The sequence below is a fragment of the Notamacropus eugenii genome, chromosome 5, assembly GCF_028372415.1.
Source record: "Notamacropus eugenii isolate mMacEug1 chromosome 5, mMacEug1.pri_v2, whole genome shotgun sequence".
Classification (NCBI taxonomy): Eukaryota; Metazoa; Chordata; class Mammalia; order Diprotodontia; family Macropodidae; genus Notamacropus; species Notamacropus eugenii.
The window spans coordinates 308880869-308899714 of NC_092876.1; the positions used below are offsets into that span (position 1 = coordinate 308880869).

At 39.6% G+C, this 18846-nt stretch overlaps 1 protein-coding gene across 6 annotated transcripts in view; it reads left to right on the forward strand.

The window, feature by feature from the left end:
- STEAP3 (STEAP3 metalloreductase) overlaps positions 1–12838 on the forward strand; it is a 72623-nt gene extending 59785 nt beyond the window's left edge. For all 6 annotated transcript variants that reach the window (XM_072613313.1, XM_072613314.1, XM_072613318.1 and 3 more), the window contains one exon: positions 7939–12838. In XM_072613313.1, coding sequence (XP_072469414.1) covers positions 7939–8220 — 282 coding nt within the window. In that variant the 3' untranslated portion in view covers positions 8221–12838. The remainder of the gene's footprint in view (positions 1–7938) is intronic.
- Positions 12839–18846: the final 6008 nt, after the last annotated feature.

The following is an 18846-nucleotide window of genomic DNA, read 5'->3' on the forward strand; positions in this document are numbered from 1 at the left end:
TTGATTTGTAACCTATAAGCTATCTCTGTGATAGTATTTTTACTTATAATTATGAAGCCTGCATAGCAAGATGATCTGAAACTAATATTTCTTTTTATGTAGGGGCACATGACTTCACCAGCTTTTATTCAGTTCTCCAAGGAAAATATGGAAACTATACTTTCATTTAATGATAAGTGTCTTGTGTTTTTTGATATCATTTTTAATGACAATATCAAGTAGTTTAATTTCTCCAGATCAAATTTGCTGGTTACTGAACAGAGCTCTTGCACTAGGAATACTAATAGTTAAATTAATATTTATAGATGATCTGAAAGTTGTCTTTGTTAGCACCCTTTGCCCCCTTTCTCATTACTTCACCACCATCACTGCAAAGCAGATGGGGATTATATAGCATTGAAGGCTATTTTGTACTTTCCTTTGTTTCATGGGTTGTCACAGCCAAAGAATTCATCACCAGTTGGGTAAACATCTGGTAATAAGCCTCTCTGCACTTACCTAGACAGGTCCTTGGATCACAGGTGGTCTCTTGCCAGGACCAGACTCAGAGCCTTTCTAACGTGGAAAAACTTGGCAGAGCTTATGCTTCCCTTACACAGCTTTCAAGAATTCAGGGTCACCTCTATACCACCATGAGGCTTCTGAGTAGAAATCTTGTTCAGGTCATAAACTGGCTCAGCCAGCAAACCCTTGCTAACTTTGCTAAATGGAAAGACATGGGAAATTGAATACAAGTACAATTGCAAAACATTATGATGCAAAAGGTGGATGGGTACACAGTACTGCCTCACTGAGGAGCGGAGGGGAGAAAAGAGTCTACAGATAGGGTTGATACCTTTAAAAGAGGGAGGGCAACAAATAGACTTAATGAGAGATTTATCATAATTTCTGCCATTACCTATCCTTATCATCAGTGAGAGTAAAATGATCACCTTTAATATAGAAGTGATACCTGAGTTATCTAACAGGTTTACAGAGATTTTATACAGATGATCTCATCTGAGCCTTACAATAGCCCTGTAGGATAGTTTACAATATGAAAAAACAGAAACTCAGAAAATTGAAGTGATTTGCCTGGGATCACATGGTTAGCCTCAGAGGCAGGCTTCAAACTCAGTTCTCTCTTGATTCCAAGTCCAGTGGTCTTTCTACTACAAAATGCTGGCATTCTGGTAGAAATAGGACAAAAACTTAACCAGGTAAATGTATGAGTATAACTCTGGCCAAAGTATTGAAACCCCTTGTGGGGCCTCGGGTTTTTCATTTATAAAACAAAAAAAGTTAAAAAAGATGATCTCTAAGATCCCTTCTAGCCCTAAGAATTGATGTCTCTAAATGTTTAAATGGAGGAACACTACTGGCCTAGGAACCTGATGCCCTGGAATGCAGTTCTACCTACTGCTTATAAGCTGTGGGATCAAGAGTGACTTTTGTACCTACAAAATGGGAGCAGTAATATGTATAGCACTGAATTCCAACACCACAGTGCCAGACTGCAACGTAAGGAAATAGAAATGACACCTATAAAAGTGAAGTCAGGAATGCAAGACCTAACCAAGTACAGAAAGGAAAAAATCGTTAGAGTGACAATTTGGGAGAAGGAGAACAAGCATTTATATATTGCCTGCTGGGTGCCGGACAATATACTCAGCACTTTTCAAATGTTATCTCATTTGATCCTCACAACTAGAATGGGAGGTAGATAATAGCATTATCTCCATTTTATAGTTGAAGAAACGAAGAGAGGCAGAGGTGAAGTGACTTTCCCAGGGTCACACAGCTGGTAAGTGCCTGAAGACAGATTTGAACCTAGGTTTTCCTGACTCCAGGCCCAGGGTTCTATCCACTCTGCCTCCGAAGGCACAAGGAATCCGTTCTAAAATATGTACATCTAAGAGAGGAAGATACCAAAATAGTGGAAAAATAATCGGTTCAATTCTATAAATATGTACCTGCTATGTAGAAGGTAGTGAGCTAGGCACTGAAGATACAAAGAAAAAAAATGTAATAGTCCCTGCCCTTAATGAGCAATTCTACCGGGGCAATAATTTTTCCTCAGAAAAGGCAACAGAGAAGACACCAGGAATTACCAAATATATGAATATTCTTCTTGTCTATAAAATCTTTATGAGAGAGAGACAGAGAATGTATTAATCTAGGCACTATACTGAGTCCTGGGTATACAATACAAGCAAACAAGACAGTCCTTACCTGCTAAACAGCAAAGACAACCCATGAAGGAGATCTAGAAGGGAAGGATATTGGTGGAAGATATTGTGGTTTGTCTAGTTTGGAAATGGCTAGAAAGTGAGGTGAAGATCTGGTTCTGAGCAAGATTGGGTTTACTTCTCAAATACCAGGGGCCAAGTTCAGTTTCTGGGTCATAGGAGGATAAGGAGGATGGAGTACAGGAGGCATGGCTTGGAATTCTTTATGAGAATGATCTATATATTTACATAATGATCTATATATGAGAATGATCAACATATACATTGAGGGTATATGTAATGAAAATGAATGAATTAAACAGCATTTGTTAAGTACTTAATATGTGCCAGCCACTATACATAAAATCTAAAAGGTAGAGGAATTCCCTACAGATGGTGATGTCCTCCAGATGCTTCAATTCATAATTGACATTGTGCTTATTACATGAAGTCCCCTTATGTGGGCCCCTCAAATGATCCATGGTCATTCCAAAGAAATCGGCCTAACAATCTAACAAGTGGATGAAGCAAGCACATTGTCCAAATTATTATGTGCAGTTGGGTGAACAGCCCATTGACTTGGCCTGTCATCACATAAATTTTAGACAGACACTGCAGGTGGACAATGAGCTAATAAGCCCAGGTTTAAGTGGGAGAAGAGTATTGATAAAACATAGTGCTTTCAGTGACTTCAAACTATTCCTTGACATAGAAATTTATACTTTTTAATAAAAATATTCTCCCTGGGTTTTGAATCACCTCATAAGTTTAATTACTAATGATAACATGTATACAAGAAATGGCACTATCATCCCAAAACTATTTTTAAAAAAAAGAGGTGCTCTAGTCTCACTAGGAGGAACAAAGCATAACAAATAAATGGTGCCATAGGAGTACCCACAAAATGTTAGAAGACTTAAAGGAAGGTCTGCAGCACATTGGGTAGATGATCTGTGGTAGATTTATGCCAGGGAGGTACATGAATCATACGGGATTTCAACTTGCACTGTTACAGGTAAGCCTTCTATCTATGAGGTCCATCAAAAGGATGCTGCCCTATTCTCCAGTTATCTATGACATAAAGCACTTATAGTTTATATAAGAGCTTTCCTCAACAACTCTGTGAAATAAGGAGTACGAGTATTATTATCCCCATTTCACAAATGAGAAAACTCTGGCTCACAGAAATTAGATAACTTGCCCAAGACCACATAGCCACCAAATAGTGAAAACAGCATTCGAATCCAGATCCCTTTACTTGTCCAATGCTCTTCCTATTACCTCACATAGTACCTTATTACAACAGCATTAAATATTGGTTTCAAATACTATATTGTTCTCTAATTGTTTCATTTGTTTCAGCATAGATTGTCTCTCTGCCTAGACCGTGAGATTCCTTTGGCAGGGACTCTCTTTCTTTGGATGGCGCCCAAAATGTACTTTTCCAGGAATCAAATCTCATATCATGTCATAGCAGGCCTGCAGTGCCACCACAAATAGAATCATCATCATGGTCAACAAATGTTGGTTGGTTACCTACTAGGCTGTAGGCGGACCCAAGAGTAACCAAGTTAGTATTCTAATAGAATCAAAATAAGCAGTCCCTAGTTAATGACTCTTAATAATAAAATTAATTCAGTGATTTAAAATGATTTCTACAACTCCTCAACTTTTATACATCAGGAAAACAACTTGCCTCCTCCAGCACAGAATCTCTAGAGAGGTTCTGAAAGCTATGACATCTGCCAGTTTAAAAACTGAGGAAAGAAAGGAATTTTATTTATCTACCACTAATCCTTCTCTCTCAGACCTGACTCCAGGATTTTTCTGTTTGAGACCACAGTATCCCATGGTGCATGATTTATCCACAATTAAAATAGACGGCAGGTTCCTCCTCAAACAGAAAGTTGTTCCTCTAAGCAGGAATAGATTACATATCGTGGACTGGTGCTGCTGAAGAAAGCCGGAGGATTTGATTCTGTTAGCAACAACCGGCTGCGGCTTCCAAGTTCTGCCACATTGTACTCTACATATTGAAAAGGAAGGATAATAAAATTTCAACACTGCAGCAGGGAGAGACATTTTTGTAAGAACTGGGACTAAAAGTGTACCTTTTATTTTTAGAAACAAAAAATGAATGTCCTTCCTCTGCTGAATGTTGATCTGGGATACAGGATCTGTGAATAAGCCTCTGGGTGCTCCCAAATCACATATTGTTGTTAACCAAGAGCTAAACAAGTTGATTTGAGTTTCAATTCCACTTTGTTTTCCCTGCCCATCCAGTGGTGCCATATAACACAATAAAATGTCCAAAAAGGGAGAAAAAGCAAATCCTTTAAATCTAAAGCATCTTTTACCTTTGCAAAGGAGTTTCCTCATATCTTCCCACAAAATTAGGCATTCTTGACAATTGGAGTCAGGCAGACCTGACTTCAGATCACAATCTAGACAACTTATTAGCTGTGTGACATTTTTTGTTCAGTCATGTCTGACTCTTTGTGACCTCATTTGGGGTTTTCTTGATAAAGATACAGAAGTGGTTTGCCATTTCCTTCTGATGAGGAAACTGAGGTAAATAGGGTTTTAAAGTGATTTGGCCAGGGTCATACAGCTAATAAGTGTCATAGGCTGTTGAGTTCAAACTCAAGAAGATAAGTCTTCCTGACTGCAGACTCAGTGCTTTATCCACTACACCACCTAGCTGCCCATGGCTCTTAAGTTTAAATTTGACCATCTCTGCGCCTGTCTTATCTATAAAATAAGGGGTCTGGACTTGATGGCCTCTGAGGAGTTAGTTCCCTCTCAGCTTCATATTTTATAATTCTCAGTTGCTACAGTGTCTCAGAAGAAACTGAGGTGCAAAGAAAAAGCAATTTGTCAAAAGGTTATGTTTAATATAAGTACCAGAGACAAACATTCTGTCTCTGAAACCAGCGTTCTTTCCACTATGCTAACTACATAAATATCTTATTTTCTATTCCATAAGCATTGTCTGAGACCTGCTACATTACATGCCAGGTGTTATGCTAGGCATTGGTGGGATAAACACAAAAACGAAGCAGTCTCTTCCCTTAATGAGCATGTGTTCTAAAGGGGAAACCATGTACATGGGTATTGTAAGTGCACACACACATATATAGAGTAAAACAAGGGGACTTTGGCGGGGAGGGGCAGAACAAAGAGGACAAAACAATTAAGGAAGGCCTCCTGCAGGAGGTGGCACCAAAGGTGTGCTGTGAAGGAAGCAAAATTTTTGCAGATGAAGGAAAATGGCTGATATCCATCAGTAATAAAAATCCAGACAGCTATCAAATGGTTTTTTTTTTTACCTGACAACTTTGTATTCTTTAGGAACTATTAAAATGTCAAAACATTGGGTTAAATTGAGATGCTCTGTACTTATACTTACCCTTTTGTTCCCAGGGCTATTTGACCTTTAATTAGACCTTTAATTTAAATAAAATGAACTAGAGGAGAATCAGAATCTGAGGCAAGAATGAATCAAACAAGACTAAACAAATTTATAAGATAAAAAAATGACTGAAGTCTAAAAAGATCAAATGTATTCCCAAACTGTAGGATCCTGAAATTACAAATTTCTGCCTCATGACCAGAAAGAGAAGTAGTTTAAACAGGAGGACAACATATATGTCCCAGCCCCTGTGACACAGAAACCGTGTCAGGGTTTTGCTGTGGTCACCTCCTCAAAGTTCAAGGAGTTCCCACTGACCTTCACCCTTTGCAGCCACCAGCCTTCAATGATGGCAGATAATGACCATAAACCCAAGAGTTTTGGGGCGTTTTTTGAACAAATTGTCCCAAGGATTAGAGTAGCTGAGTGTCAGCTCAATTGCCCAGGTGTTTCTTTTTTTGGTAACAAACTTGATAAAAATAGCCTGAGTATGATAGTGTTATTGTCTTACAGCACACCTCCTCTTCTCTCAGTCTCCTTTGGCTATTTTAGTATTGTTTTTGCCTTGTTACAGGGAAGGAAACAAACCCCCAAAAAATAAGATCTGGAGAAACAAATTACCCAGGCTTTATGCTGGGATTTAAAAGTCAAGAGACTACCTTCACTAATCTAGGATATTATTACATCCTGAGCCAGGAACACTTCCTAGTCACGCACTTTCCATGAAGAATTAGCAACAAACCCATGTTTCACTGTGGGATCTCCATCTGAGAGCTCATAGTAAACACCTGATACATGAACTAAGAGGACCTGATTGCTACTAGTAGACAGTTTTTCTCCATACTTTTTCATTTTACAAATGAGGCTACATCTAATATTTACAAAGCACATTAAGGTTTGCAAAGCACTTGTATTTAGTATCTTATTTGGATCTAACAACAACCTTGTGAAGTAGAGGCTGTTATCACTATTTTACAAATGGCAAGTGAGGTTGTAACTCGTCCATTGTCTGAGGAAGGATTTGAACTCGAGCCTTCCTGACTTCAGGGCCAGGACACCCTCTACTGCATTACCTAGCCTTCTAGATAATGGTTATCTTGACTATTGGATCCCTGAAATGGGAAAGGGTTAGCAGTTAGAGACTTTTAATTTATTATGTCACCCAGACAAAGGCTCCCCGAAATCCACCCCTTTGTATATAATAGTTTTAGATTTGTTTTTCCCCTAATGCCAAATAAGCTAAGACTTTGATCTACTTCTCAGGGACTGAGAATGTTTTTTATAGTAAGCATCACTTTTCACTTGGGGCCAAAATGTTTCTTTTGATAACATCTCACAATTATAATTATGTCAGTAGAAGATTTGCTTTCCTGTGCAAAAAAAAAAGTTTTAAAAGCAACCTTCAGTAATCATGTCTCATTCGGTGAGATACACCCACACTAGCAGTTATGTTGGGTAGCTGGAAGGTCCTTCTAGACCTTCTAGAATGAACTAGATGAGAATCAGAATATGAGTCAAAAATGAGTCAAACAAGATTAAACGGAAGTTTACAAGGTAAAAAATGACTAATTTCTAAAAAGATCAAAGTATTCCCAAACATTACAATCCTGAAATTACAAATTCTGCCTCATGTGATATAGCTGTTTATGACATTTTAAATTAAATACTGGGGGTATTTGGGAGAACATTTTGGCTTGCATCCTACTATATGTTATTATTCTTTCATGTTTCATATGCTGCAGTACCACCACATGCTTCCATGCCATAGCTTATACTTTCAAAAACTCATTCACAAAAATTACCTCACTCGATCCTCACCAGTACCCCCATGAGGTAGGTAGGACAGATGTCATCCTCATTTTACACTTGGAAATACCGTCTAGAAGTTTAGACAAGATCTAGAGAGGTAAAGCAACTTGTTCAAGGTCATAATTATTCTCAGCAATAAAACTAGAACCCAGGTCTCTTAGGCCACTGATCTTTGCACTGATCACACAGACTTATTATAGGGACTAGTAGGGTGGATACCTGGCTTTATAAAAGCAACATATAACAATATTTCCCTGAAAATTTTAACTTTATAATGCTTCTCTTCACTGTTAGAATAAACGAGTCTACATTCTCTGACCGTACTGTAAATCAATTCTGGGGTAAGGAGAGGATGAAGCACTGAAAGATGGACCCATAAACAGGCTAGGCCATAGAAGGATATAAAACTAAACAGAATAGTCATTCATATACTGCATCACTGCAAAGGTTAGAAGCATTTGAAATGGAAATTTCCAACTATCTGACGTGTTTTCTTTTATTTCCCACCAGTCCACCCTGGGCTTCCTGGCCCTGGTGATCACTACCTTTCACACGCTCACCTATGGCTGGACCCGGGCCTTTGAAGAGAGCCGCTACAAGTTTTATTTACCTCCCACCTTTACACTTACACTGCTTGTGCCGTGTGTGGTTATCCTGGCCAAAGGGCTGTTTCTCTTGCCTTGTCTTCGCTGTCGACTGGCACGGATCAGAAGAGGTTGGGAGAAGGAAGCTACAGTCAAGTTTGTGTTGCCTACTGACTACCCTAATACTGAAAAAACAAGTCACGTGTAAATTGTGTGTTCTCTGTGGGACATATGTGTGATACTTAATGCACTATCAATACCTTAGGGCTTTTTTTCTTAATTGTGCAATTTGATATAATTGTGGATAAATATGAATATTTGTTGATAAGTTCTGAATTCCTGGGAAGCTACTTTATGCAGTAATATTCAAGATATGCATATATATGTATATATAGAATTTATTAGAATTATCATGTTTAGCAAAAAAAAAAAAAGTAAAGCCACAGAGATGTTAATATCTAGCTTTAAAAATTCCAGATGCTAGCAGAACAGATCACAATACTCTTATGACCACATCTGCAGAAAAGTACAAATGTAGGCATATTTTTTTTCTCCCACAGGCAGGAAGGTAAAATGTATATACACATTTATTGCTCTGACAAATGTGTTTTATTCTCTCCCCTTCTCCCAAAGGCTTTACCAGAATTGAGTCATTAAAATAACATATGCCTAAAGCACAGTTAAAACGGTATTGTTAGCAGAAGTTCTCCCTGGTATGGCTTCAAATATGTAGTGTAAAAATTATAAGGCAGTTAATGAATGTCTCAGAATGCAACTTTCCAGGTTCATGCAGCAACAGCCATCAGGTAGAAGTGCTACTGACTCTTCATGGCCCACTCCCCAGAAGGTGGTCCCCAGCTAATAAAGGGATGCTGACAGGAGATGACTGTGGGTGAACAGGAGGGAACAGAAACATCACCCATTGCTCCAGGGGGTTTTGGGACTGGAGCTATTCTACCTGATCCTTCCCCTAGCTGGGGAAGATTTCTTTCTGAAAGTCAGAAATGACCACTGGCAACTGAAAATTGATTATCCTGCAGAAGTGTGGAGTCGTTTTCCTTACCAGAGCAGCTAATGAACACAATCCTGAGTAGAAGCATAATTTTCTTTCCTTCCTTTAAGTTTCTGATGACCATCCTTGAAACCATTGTGCCTTCTCACCTTTGAAAACATTATTTTGATTCTCTCCCAAGAAGACAGAAAAACACCATTCTGGAAACTCAGGTCAAGGGGGAAAAAAAGGTCCCAGCTTTGAAGTTAAGCCTTTCTCAAGGCCCTTCTTCACAATGCTGGTGTGAGACAGATAGCTATAGATATACAACATATACATATGTATGTATGTATTGTCCCACAAAGTGATCTATGTCACAGTTGTGCAGAGTGGCTGCTGTACAACAGAGTAACTACTCTAGGACAAACTACTGGTAAACCACAACGTTGCTGATTTTCTCCTAATGGGAGAACTATTTTTTTTTTTTAATTACCAGAAGGGTATTTTTTCTGCCAGGGCTCCAAATGTGAAGTGTTGCTGCCTAAAAGTATAAGAGCAGTGTGCAGGGTTTGGAACACTGCCCAGGGCTGTAGGATATTTACCATCAAATCATATGCCATCCCTTATGGGTTAGTATTAAAAAGCCTCTTCAAATTCCCAGTAGAGGAAAATGGAGGGGAGGGGAGTGAGGAAAGGTGATAAGAAGAGAAGTGTTCTTCTGTAAGCCAAGCTCTCTCTCCTTTGACAGTTAACAGATTTCCTATCAGGAAAACATGATCTTTGAACAAAAAGGGGAAAAAACATCTGTAGTAATATAAGCAAAGGAATCAGTATTCCATCACACTGGTGGGGAATATTGGTCCCAGTACATTTCCTGAGTCTGTTGGGGCAGGCCCAAATCTATGGCCTCTCCATAGAAAAGACCACAAGCACAGTAGTGGCCAAAGTACAGAAGAATCTGTCCAGTTGATTAGAATACCACCATCTTGAGAATCAGTGCCATTTCCCAGCCAGCTTGTGAAATAAGTAAGGCACTGCCTTCCCTCACAGGGATGTTCCATGATTCATGTCTATGCAGTGCATTAGAATCCTTAGGATAACAGAAGTGCAAGGTGATGTGATCAGTACATTGAACATCATGAAAAGAAGACTGTGCAAAGTCAACTCTCCACTTCTTGGCAAATAAATGACTGGACATCTGCTGGTCTGAGGCCAAGCAGTAGAAATCTGCCTCAAGATGACTCTCTCGGATGTGTCAGTGAAGGAAGAGGATGACTGACAACAGGTTTTATCATTTGCTTGGTGTAGTTAAGGAACCATCAACTCCACGCAAATGGAGCACAGGAATAACATGGAAACTTGAAATCTACCAATAATCCCAAAACCTCATTAGACAGTGTTCTTATGTTCTTCACCTTAAAAAAGAAATTGCTGACAAGTAGAAGAATGATTTCTACTTCTCCCTTCCCCTACCACCTCTTGCAATAGGTGCTAATGAGCAGCAAAATGCCTAAAAGGTAAGCAATGGGAGGAAAACAAGAAGCAAAGAACCTGGAAAATCCACAGTTTAGATAATCAGCTTCTGAACAATGGACTCGGCTGTATTTTTATTCTTGGCCTCTGTCTGCAGCTACTTTTTCCCTACCTCACCAGGAAACTGATTGACTATATCATTGCCAAGACAGCAAGTCACCTCAGTTACAGCCTCATCTTTTCTCTGTGCCTAGAGGTAAAAACGTGCCTGAACCAGTTCTTGAAATCCTAAATGTCACAATGTAAGGTTCACGTTTCAAATCTATGCTATTTAAAGTCTGTGTACCTTGTTTTTACTTTGTAGAAAACATTTAAGAAGCAGTCACAATAAACAAAGATACTGATGAGTGTGGGTTCCTTATGTCTCTTAGTAAGAGGGCTCAGATTGTACCTTCTTAAAAAATTAGCAAGGGCTAAACTGTATCAAATTGCTTGCCTTCTCAATGGTGGGGGGGGGGGAGCAGGGAGAAAGAGAAGGGAGAGAATTTGGAACTCATAGTTTTAAAAACAAATGTTAAAAATTGTTTTTACATGTAACTAGGGAAAAATAAAATACTAAATAAAAGCTTTAAAAAGGAAAATCTGAAAAAAAAAATATTTAGCAGGGGGTTGGTCCCCTATGTGATAACAATATATAAAAAGTTTGTCCTGAAAAACATTTCTTGCAAAATTGGTACTAGGCATTATTGCAAAAAGCAGTAATGAGAGGGAGAATATCATTGACCCCAATGGGTGTGTGATCAGTCAGTTGTAGGATAAGGTAGGAAAACATTTCATGTCCCACCCTTCTTATGATGATGGAGCTTGTCTCCAAAAAAAAAGAACCAAAACAAAACACACCTACCCTCATTCCCCATGACTCCTTAATTCTGCTTCTCCTATGCAAGCTCCCAACTTGCCCCATCTCACCTAGGTGTTTGGTCCCTCAAGGCAGTTATAAACTAAACTACCCTCAACACAGGATAAACCATCACCCATAGCAATTGCATAGGTATGTCTCTAGGACAATTCTCCTCTGTCCCTGGGCTCCAGATCACCTTGGGGGCTTCAGTAGGGACTGGGGCAAGGGCAGGCTCTTCTTGGGGTCAGGACCAATGAATAAGAGCCCTGCCGCAGGAAGGCCTGAGTTCAAATGTGACCTCAGACACTATTTGTGACTGTGCAAATCATTTCATTTGTGTCTGCTTCGGTTTCTTCCAACTGTAAAAGGGGTAATAATAGCACCTACCTCACGGGGTTGTTGTGAGGATCAAATGAGATAATTATCAATTATAAAGTTTAGCACAGAACCTGGCATATAGGTGTGTAACAAACGCCTGTTCCCTTGTTGCTTCCTCTTTCCCCTTTGCATTGTAGGTGGGACAGAATGAATATCAAAGAATGAGTCTGCATGGGTGGCTTGTTACTTGGATCTCAGATATCATTATATTATATTTTCCCCTTAGCCCATCAATCTCCCAAATTTCCCTGTTGCTGTCCAGGGTACCACCAAGGTTCATCTTCAGTTCCTCATTACTCCTCACTCTACCATGGTCCATGTATCTGGTTTGTTTTCAGTTATTGTCAGTTCTCCATCTCTATCTCCATCTCTATCTCACTCAGTCTATTCACACAATCTTAGTTCAGGAAGTCATCACCTGTGCATGGATACTATAGTGCAATAGTCTCTTAATTGATTTCCCAGCCTCAGTTCTTTCCCTTTTCCAGTCTATCCTCTATACCAGTGGTGTCAAACTCAAACAGAAATGGGGCCATCAAACCATATGTAAGAATACCTGCAGGGGCATCTTGATTTTTGTTGTTTTTCAGTTAGGTCTGACTCTTCATGACCACACTTGGGGTTTTCTTGGCAGAAATACTGGAGTGGTCTGCCATTTTCTTTTCCATCTCATTTTAGAGATGAGGAAACAGAGGCAAATAGGGGGTAAGTGACTTGCTGGGGTCACACTGCTAGTTAAGTGTCAGAGGCCATATTTGAACTCAGGTCTTCCTGCCTCCACTATTCCACCCAGCTGCCCACCCTGACTTAGAAAACCACATATTAACATTATCTGTGCTCTATTGTGCTTTTATTTTATTAAACATTTCCCAATTGCATTTTAATCTTGTTCAGCCACTTGGGAGTGTTGTCCACTGTTGATGCCTCTGCTTTACACAGTTGCCAGAATGAGGCCATACCTAAAGAACCATGTTTACTTTCCTACTCAATAAAATTCAGTGATTCCCTATTGATTTTGGGATGAGATTGTGATGTCATTGGTCCTCTTTGAAAATAAAGGATGAACAACAAATTTTATATTTATATCTTCCTTGAAATGTTTCTGTTTGTGTAATTTTATATGTACATAATTATGACTACAGTTATGCATATAATTTATAAATAAGTAAATGTATACATATTAGGGCCATATGCTTAAACGTTTTACTAAGAGAGATGTCAAATCCAAAAAGCTTGGAGAACACTGACCTAATTCAATCCATACCAGAACAAGATTCCCTCTACATCTTGTCCAACAAGTGGTCATCTGATCTTTGCCAGAAGACCTCCGGTTAGGGGAAGCCTACTACTTCCTTAGGAGTGCATCCCACAAATCTTTCCTCACATTAAGCCTAAATAGGCCTCTGCAAATTCTACCCACTCTCTGATCTGCCATCTAGAATCAAACTGAGTAAGACTACTGCCATTTTCTTACGACAGTCCTTTAAATAACTGAAGACAACTATACTGCCTTCTTGAAGTTGTTCTTTTCTCAAGATTAAACGCAGAAGTTCTTTCAACTGATTTTACCATGCCATGACTTCTAAACTCTTCACCATTCTCAATCACCTCCTCTGGATACTCTCCAGCTGGTCAATGTTCTTCATGAAAGGTGGCATCCAAAACTAAACACAATATTACAGATCTCTGACTGAGCTAAAAGTCAGTAAGACTCATACCTCAGTCCTGGACACTTTCAATGGAAGCTATGATCACATTAGCTTTTTTGGTTGCAATATCTTATTGTTAACTTGTCACAGATCATAGATTTCGTGAAGTAGATATTATTAAGCACTTACTATGTGCCAGGCATTAAGCTAAGTGCTGGGGATACAAAGAAAAGCAAAAGCAGTCCCTGTTCTCAGGGAGCCCTATTAGGGGAGACAAGTAAACACCTATGTATAAACAAGATAAATGTGCAGTAAATTGGAGAGAATCTCAGAGGAAAAACATTAGCATTGCAAGGGATCAGACAAAGTCTCTTGCAGAAGGTAGGTTTGGGAAGGAGAAGGAAGAAGGAAAAGAGGGGGAGGGGAGGAGAAGGGAAAAGAGAATAGGGCCTAGTCCCAACCTTAGGAAATAACCTTAATTAGGGTGCTCAACCTGGATGAAGATCCAGTAAAGGAGACTAAAAAAAAGCTGCTAAGAGAAAAAAGCTGAGAGAGAGAGGTGTCATAGAATCTAGAGAAAAGAGGATAATCAACAGTGTCAAAGGCTGCAGAGAGGTCAAGAAGGATGAGAATTAAGAAAATGCCATTAGATTTGGCCATCAAGAAATGATTAGTAACTTAGGAGGGAGCCATTTCAGCTGAATGATGAGGTCTGAAGCTAGACTTCTGAGAGTTTAGGAGAGAGGAAGGAAGGCATTGATTGTAGATGGCTTCCTCAAGAAGTTTTATCAAGAAAAGGGAGGAGATATAGGATAATAGCTAGTGGGGATTGATGGATGAAATGAAGGTTTTGTTTTAAGGATGGGTGGACATGGGAGTATTTCTTAGGCAACAGAGAAGTATCCAGTAGACAGAGATCAAAGAATAGTGTGAGAGTGAGAATGATAGAGGAAGTAATCTGCTAGAGAAGACTAAATGGAATGGGACAAAGGATGCATCTGAAAGAGTGTCCTGAGAAGAAAACTCACATGAAACAAGTGAAGGGGAAGATAGTGGAGGAAGACATTTGAGTAGGGTGAGATGAGATGGAGATGAGGAAAGGGAAAGGGCACTCTGAGTGAAAGGTCTAAATTTTTTCAGTGAAATATATGGCAAGATTCTCAACTGAAAGAGGAGGAAGAGGGAGTAGCATGACAGGTGGAAGAGTGAATGAATTAGGAAGGCAGAAAAGGATTGCCTTGCTTAAGTAAGGTAACAAATTTGTAGTGGACTCACTTTCTTTTATTCCATTAGCAGCACATGATTAGAAAACAGAAGGCAGCAGTTGACTTTCCAAGGCAGGGGCTTGAAAAAGAATGATCAATAAGATAAGGGCACCAAGGGAATTGAGTGTAAAGGATGGTGTAGAGTAGAACTAGCTCACCAAGAGATCATGACAGAAAAGGGAAGAGAGTACAGCCAGTACAAGGATGATAGCCTAGGAAACCACTGAGAGATGGAAGTACTGGAGGTTACAGTGAGGACACAAAACAGAAGTAGAGATCAGAAGAAAAAGAGAAAGATGGAATGATAAAATAGGATCAGATAAAGGAATTCATGAACATGGAAGTGGAACACTTGTTGGTGAAGGCAAGATCAAGGGTACAACCTTCAGTGTATAGTTAGGGGTAATGGAGGAGCAGGTCATGGAAAATGAGTTACTTAAGTATTTGAGGTAGTATCACTACGTATATTAATAAGAGGGCAAGAGTTGAGAAGGAAAGAAAGACTGAACAAGTTTCTCAACTCATTGAGGAAGGAAAGTCTCCTAGGAATAAATAATGGCTACCTTAATTTTGACTGGGTGATAAATATGGATTGAATAAACATCAAAAGAGACAAGTTTACTGAATGATGGCAACAGAGTCAGAGTTTAGAAGGGGTAGGATGAAGCAAGAAGTATTCAGGATTCCCCACACACTTTCAATAAGTCAAATATGAGTGACAGTCTAATTGGTATTGAAAAGGGTGGCCACAGATACCATATGATCAGGAGGGAGCCAAGTCTTTGTGAGTGCCAGTTAGAAGGAGAGTTAAAACTGGAAGAAACCCATGAGGGCACTAAATTAAACTTTCTCATTTTATAAATGAGGAAAACTAAAGCAGAGAAGTTAAATGACTTACCCAGGGACACACAATTATTAAATGAGTAAAGCAGAGTTTAAACCCAAGCTTTGACTCCAAGTTCAATATTCTCCCTATCTACTACCCTATTCTTCCTCTACATATGGAGATCAGAATCCATTGAAACAATCCTTCCCCCTCCCTTTTTTTTAGCTGAAACTACTATTCTATCTACATCTCACTGATATTGTACTTGTGAAGTTGATGTTTTGGCACCAAATGTAAGATTCGATTGTCATCCTTATTAAGTTTTATTGTATTAGATTTGGCTCAATGTTCTAGCCTCTGTTATCCAACACATTAGCTACCCACCTACATCTCCTCCAATTTGTATCATTTGCAAAACTGGTAAGTATGCCATCTACTCCTTCATCCAAGTCACTGGAGGAAAATGTTAAAATAGCACAGACCTAAGGACAGATGTGTGGGAATTCTACTAAAGACTTTCCACGATGTTATCAAACCATCAATGAATGTTCTATGGATTCAGCCATTCAGCCAGCTCTAAATATATGTTCTTTAGCATATTTTCAATCAATAAACATTTATTAAACACCTGCTATATGCCAGACCCTAAGCTAAATGCTGGAAATACAAAAAGAGGCAAAGGACAGTCCCTGCCCTCAAGGAGCATACTACCTAAAGGGGGAGACAATGTGCAAACAAAGAGAGACAAAGCGAGGAATGATTAACAGAGAGAAGGTATTAGAATTGAGGGACTGTGGAAGGTTTCCAGTAAAAGATAGGGTTTTTAATTGGGATTTAAAGGAAGCCTGAGAAGTCAGTAGGCAGAGAAGGCTAATGTCACTGTATCAAAGAGTGTGCCAGGATGGTGTAAGATGTAGGGGGTTATGCCATCACTTTCTACACAATGGTCTGTCTTTACAACAACACGAATACTGTCAAGTGTGTATTTGTGCCTAATATCAAATGAAGGTGGCAGAGGGAGGGGAGTGAGATGCAGTAATAACTATGTATAACTTAAAAAGAGAATAAGAATACACCCTTATAATTATATTTATTATGAAGCTCCCTGTGTTGAGGGTAACTGACTTGGAAGCAGGAATGGCAATGAAGAGAGTTTGTTAATGCTTTGGACTGAACTTTTCGCCACACCGAGAGCTGCTGGGGTGGGCCTGTCACTCAGAAAAGCCCTCTGTGTCCTTGAGCTCACACAGTTGTGTGATTCCAGGTGACAGCCAACAGCCCTCTTTGGTTCTATTTTCTTCCATAGGCAGTGTCTAGACTTTTAAATGTGTATATACATTCTTCCCTTGCTCCTCCCCCCCTTTTAAAAGCACCCATGTCATCTGAGATAGCTGGCTGGAGGGATGGTGATGGGTAATGGATACTTTCACCTCTGAGCTTCCTGTTCTGTGTAGCCCAGTTACAAAAGACTGTAAAATGTCAGTCTTAGCTAGGTCTTGATGGATAGGTGTGAGCACCTCTGTTACCTTTCCCTGGATAAGAGGATTAAAGGGGATGTTTGGAAAGCACAGCTTGATCCCCAGAGGAAAGTCAGTAGAGAGAAATCAACAACAGAGTATTGCATAATCAGTTCAATACCCAGGACTATAAAAATAAGGTATGATTAAAAAAATAATCCAAATTTCACAGCATGGAGGGGTACGACAAAACAGAGAAGAGAATTAAAATATTAAGCCTGGTACTAAAATCTAAAACTGCCTTCCACTCCCATTCAACTTAAACTTATTAAAGGTGGTACTGGAAATATCTTTTTGGAGAATTCTTCTAATGTCTTCCTCCATTGTGTTTCTACTCCTTAATTTTAGTGATTATCATTGAGATTTCACTGTCTGAGTGAACACAATGGTAGAACTATAAAAGGCAGGGGACTTCCTTTTATATGGCAATTGACCATTTGCAGATCATTTGATAAACGCTATATTATTTGATCCTTACAACCCCCCGTTAGGTGGATAGTACAAATATTATTCTTCCCATCTTACAAAGTAGAAAACAGGCTCAAAGGGGTCATGTATTTTGTTCAAGAACACCCGCTAAATGAATGGTACAGCTGGGACTTAAACCTGAATCTTCTGACTCCAAAATGCAGTAATCTCTGCATCACACCGTTAGAAACTGGCACTAAAGATTAATTGGGCAAATTGCAGATGTATATAGCTCTAGGCTGGTCCTCCCCAAATACCTATCTCGTTGGTATCCTTAGAAGGAAGTCCTTGGGCTCCTGAGAAATACTGGCTATATATTTCTCAGGGCTTTGGGGTGGCCACTTGCATTGAATTTGAATTTGCCATTACCTTCTATCATTACTCCCTGGCCCCTAATTCTGATTCACTGTGGCCTGCAAGCACCACAGGGCCCACTAGCCTCACCTTCATTAGAGACCCTATGCCTCGGGGCATCTGTGCTCTGAGGGACTTGGATCAGGAGGGCTTACTTCATGATAGTGACTTAGGAAACAGCCCTTTCTGTTCATAATCTTCTATCCTCCTTATCCATCCTCCACCACCTCACTCCTCCTAAATCTGTTCTTTGTCCTCAACACCACTCCCAGCCTCTCCCACCTTCTCCAAGTCCATCAGTCCTATGTTGTGCCCTCTAAATGCTGTCCTCCACCCCTGAATCCCTTGCCTCCTTGTGCTACTACCCCATTCATATCTTACCAGTCCTCTACTTTGAATTATCTCTACTATCTATATTCTCCACAGTCTCACAGAGGCACAGCAGTCCTTTTATTCTTCCTTGGGCTCTCTATTCCCTTTCCCTCAGAAGTTGTTCCAAACCACTTCCTCTCTCCAACTAAACTGCCTTATCTCCACCTTCACTGGGAAAATCAAGTCCATGTATGTGGTCTCTCCTCATACTCTAGTACATTTCTCAAGATATTTACTACTCCCATCCTTTACTCTGACTCTAGTCCTGAAGGAAGAGGTGGTCCTTCTTGTCATGGCTAACATTGCCATCAGCCTCATCATCACCTGCTTAGATTAACCTGCTGTAATAGTTACCTGTCTCCTTGTCTCCAAGCTAATATCCACAGACCTGCCAAAATAATCTTCATAACACACAGGTTTGACCATGTCAATTCCCCGAGCATGTCAAACATGCTCAAAAAATTTCCATGGCTCCCTATTGCCTCTAAGATAAAACATTAACTCCTTCCAAACTTCATTTCTCTTCTGAAATCTAGTCCCATGCCACCAGCTGTATATTACACATTTCCAACTACATGTCACCTTATGTCTCAAATATAACTGATCCTCATGTCTTTCTAACTTTCTTCTTCGTTGAGGA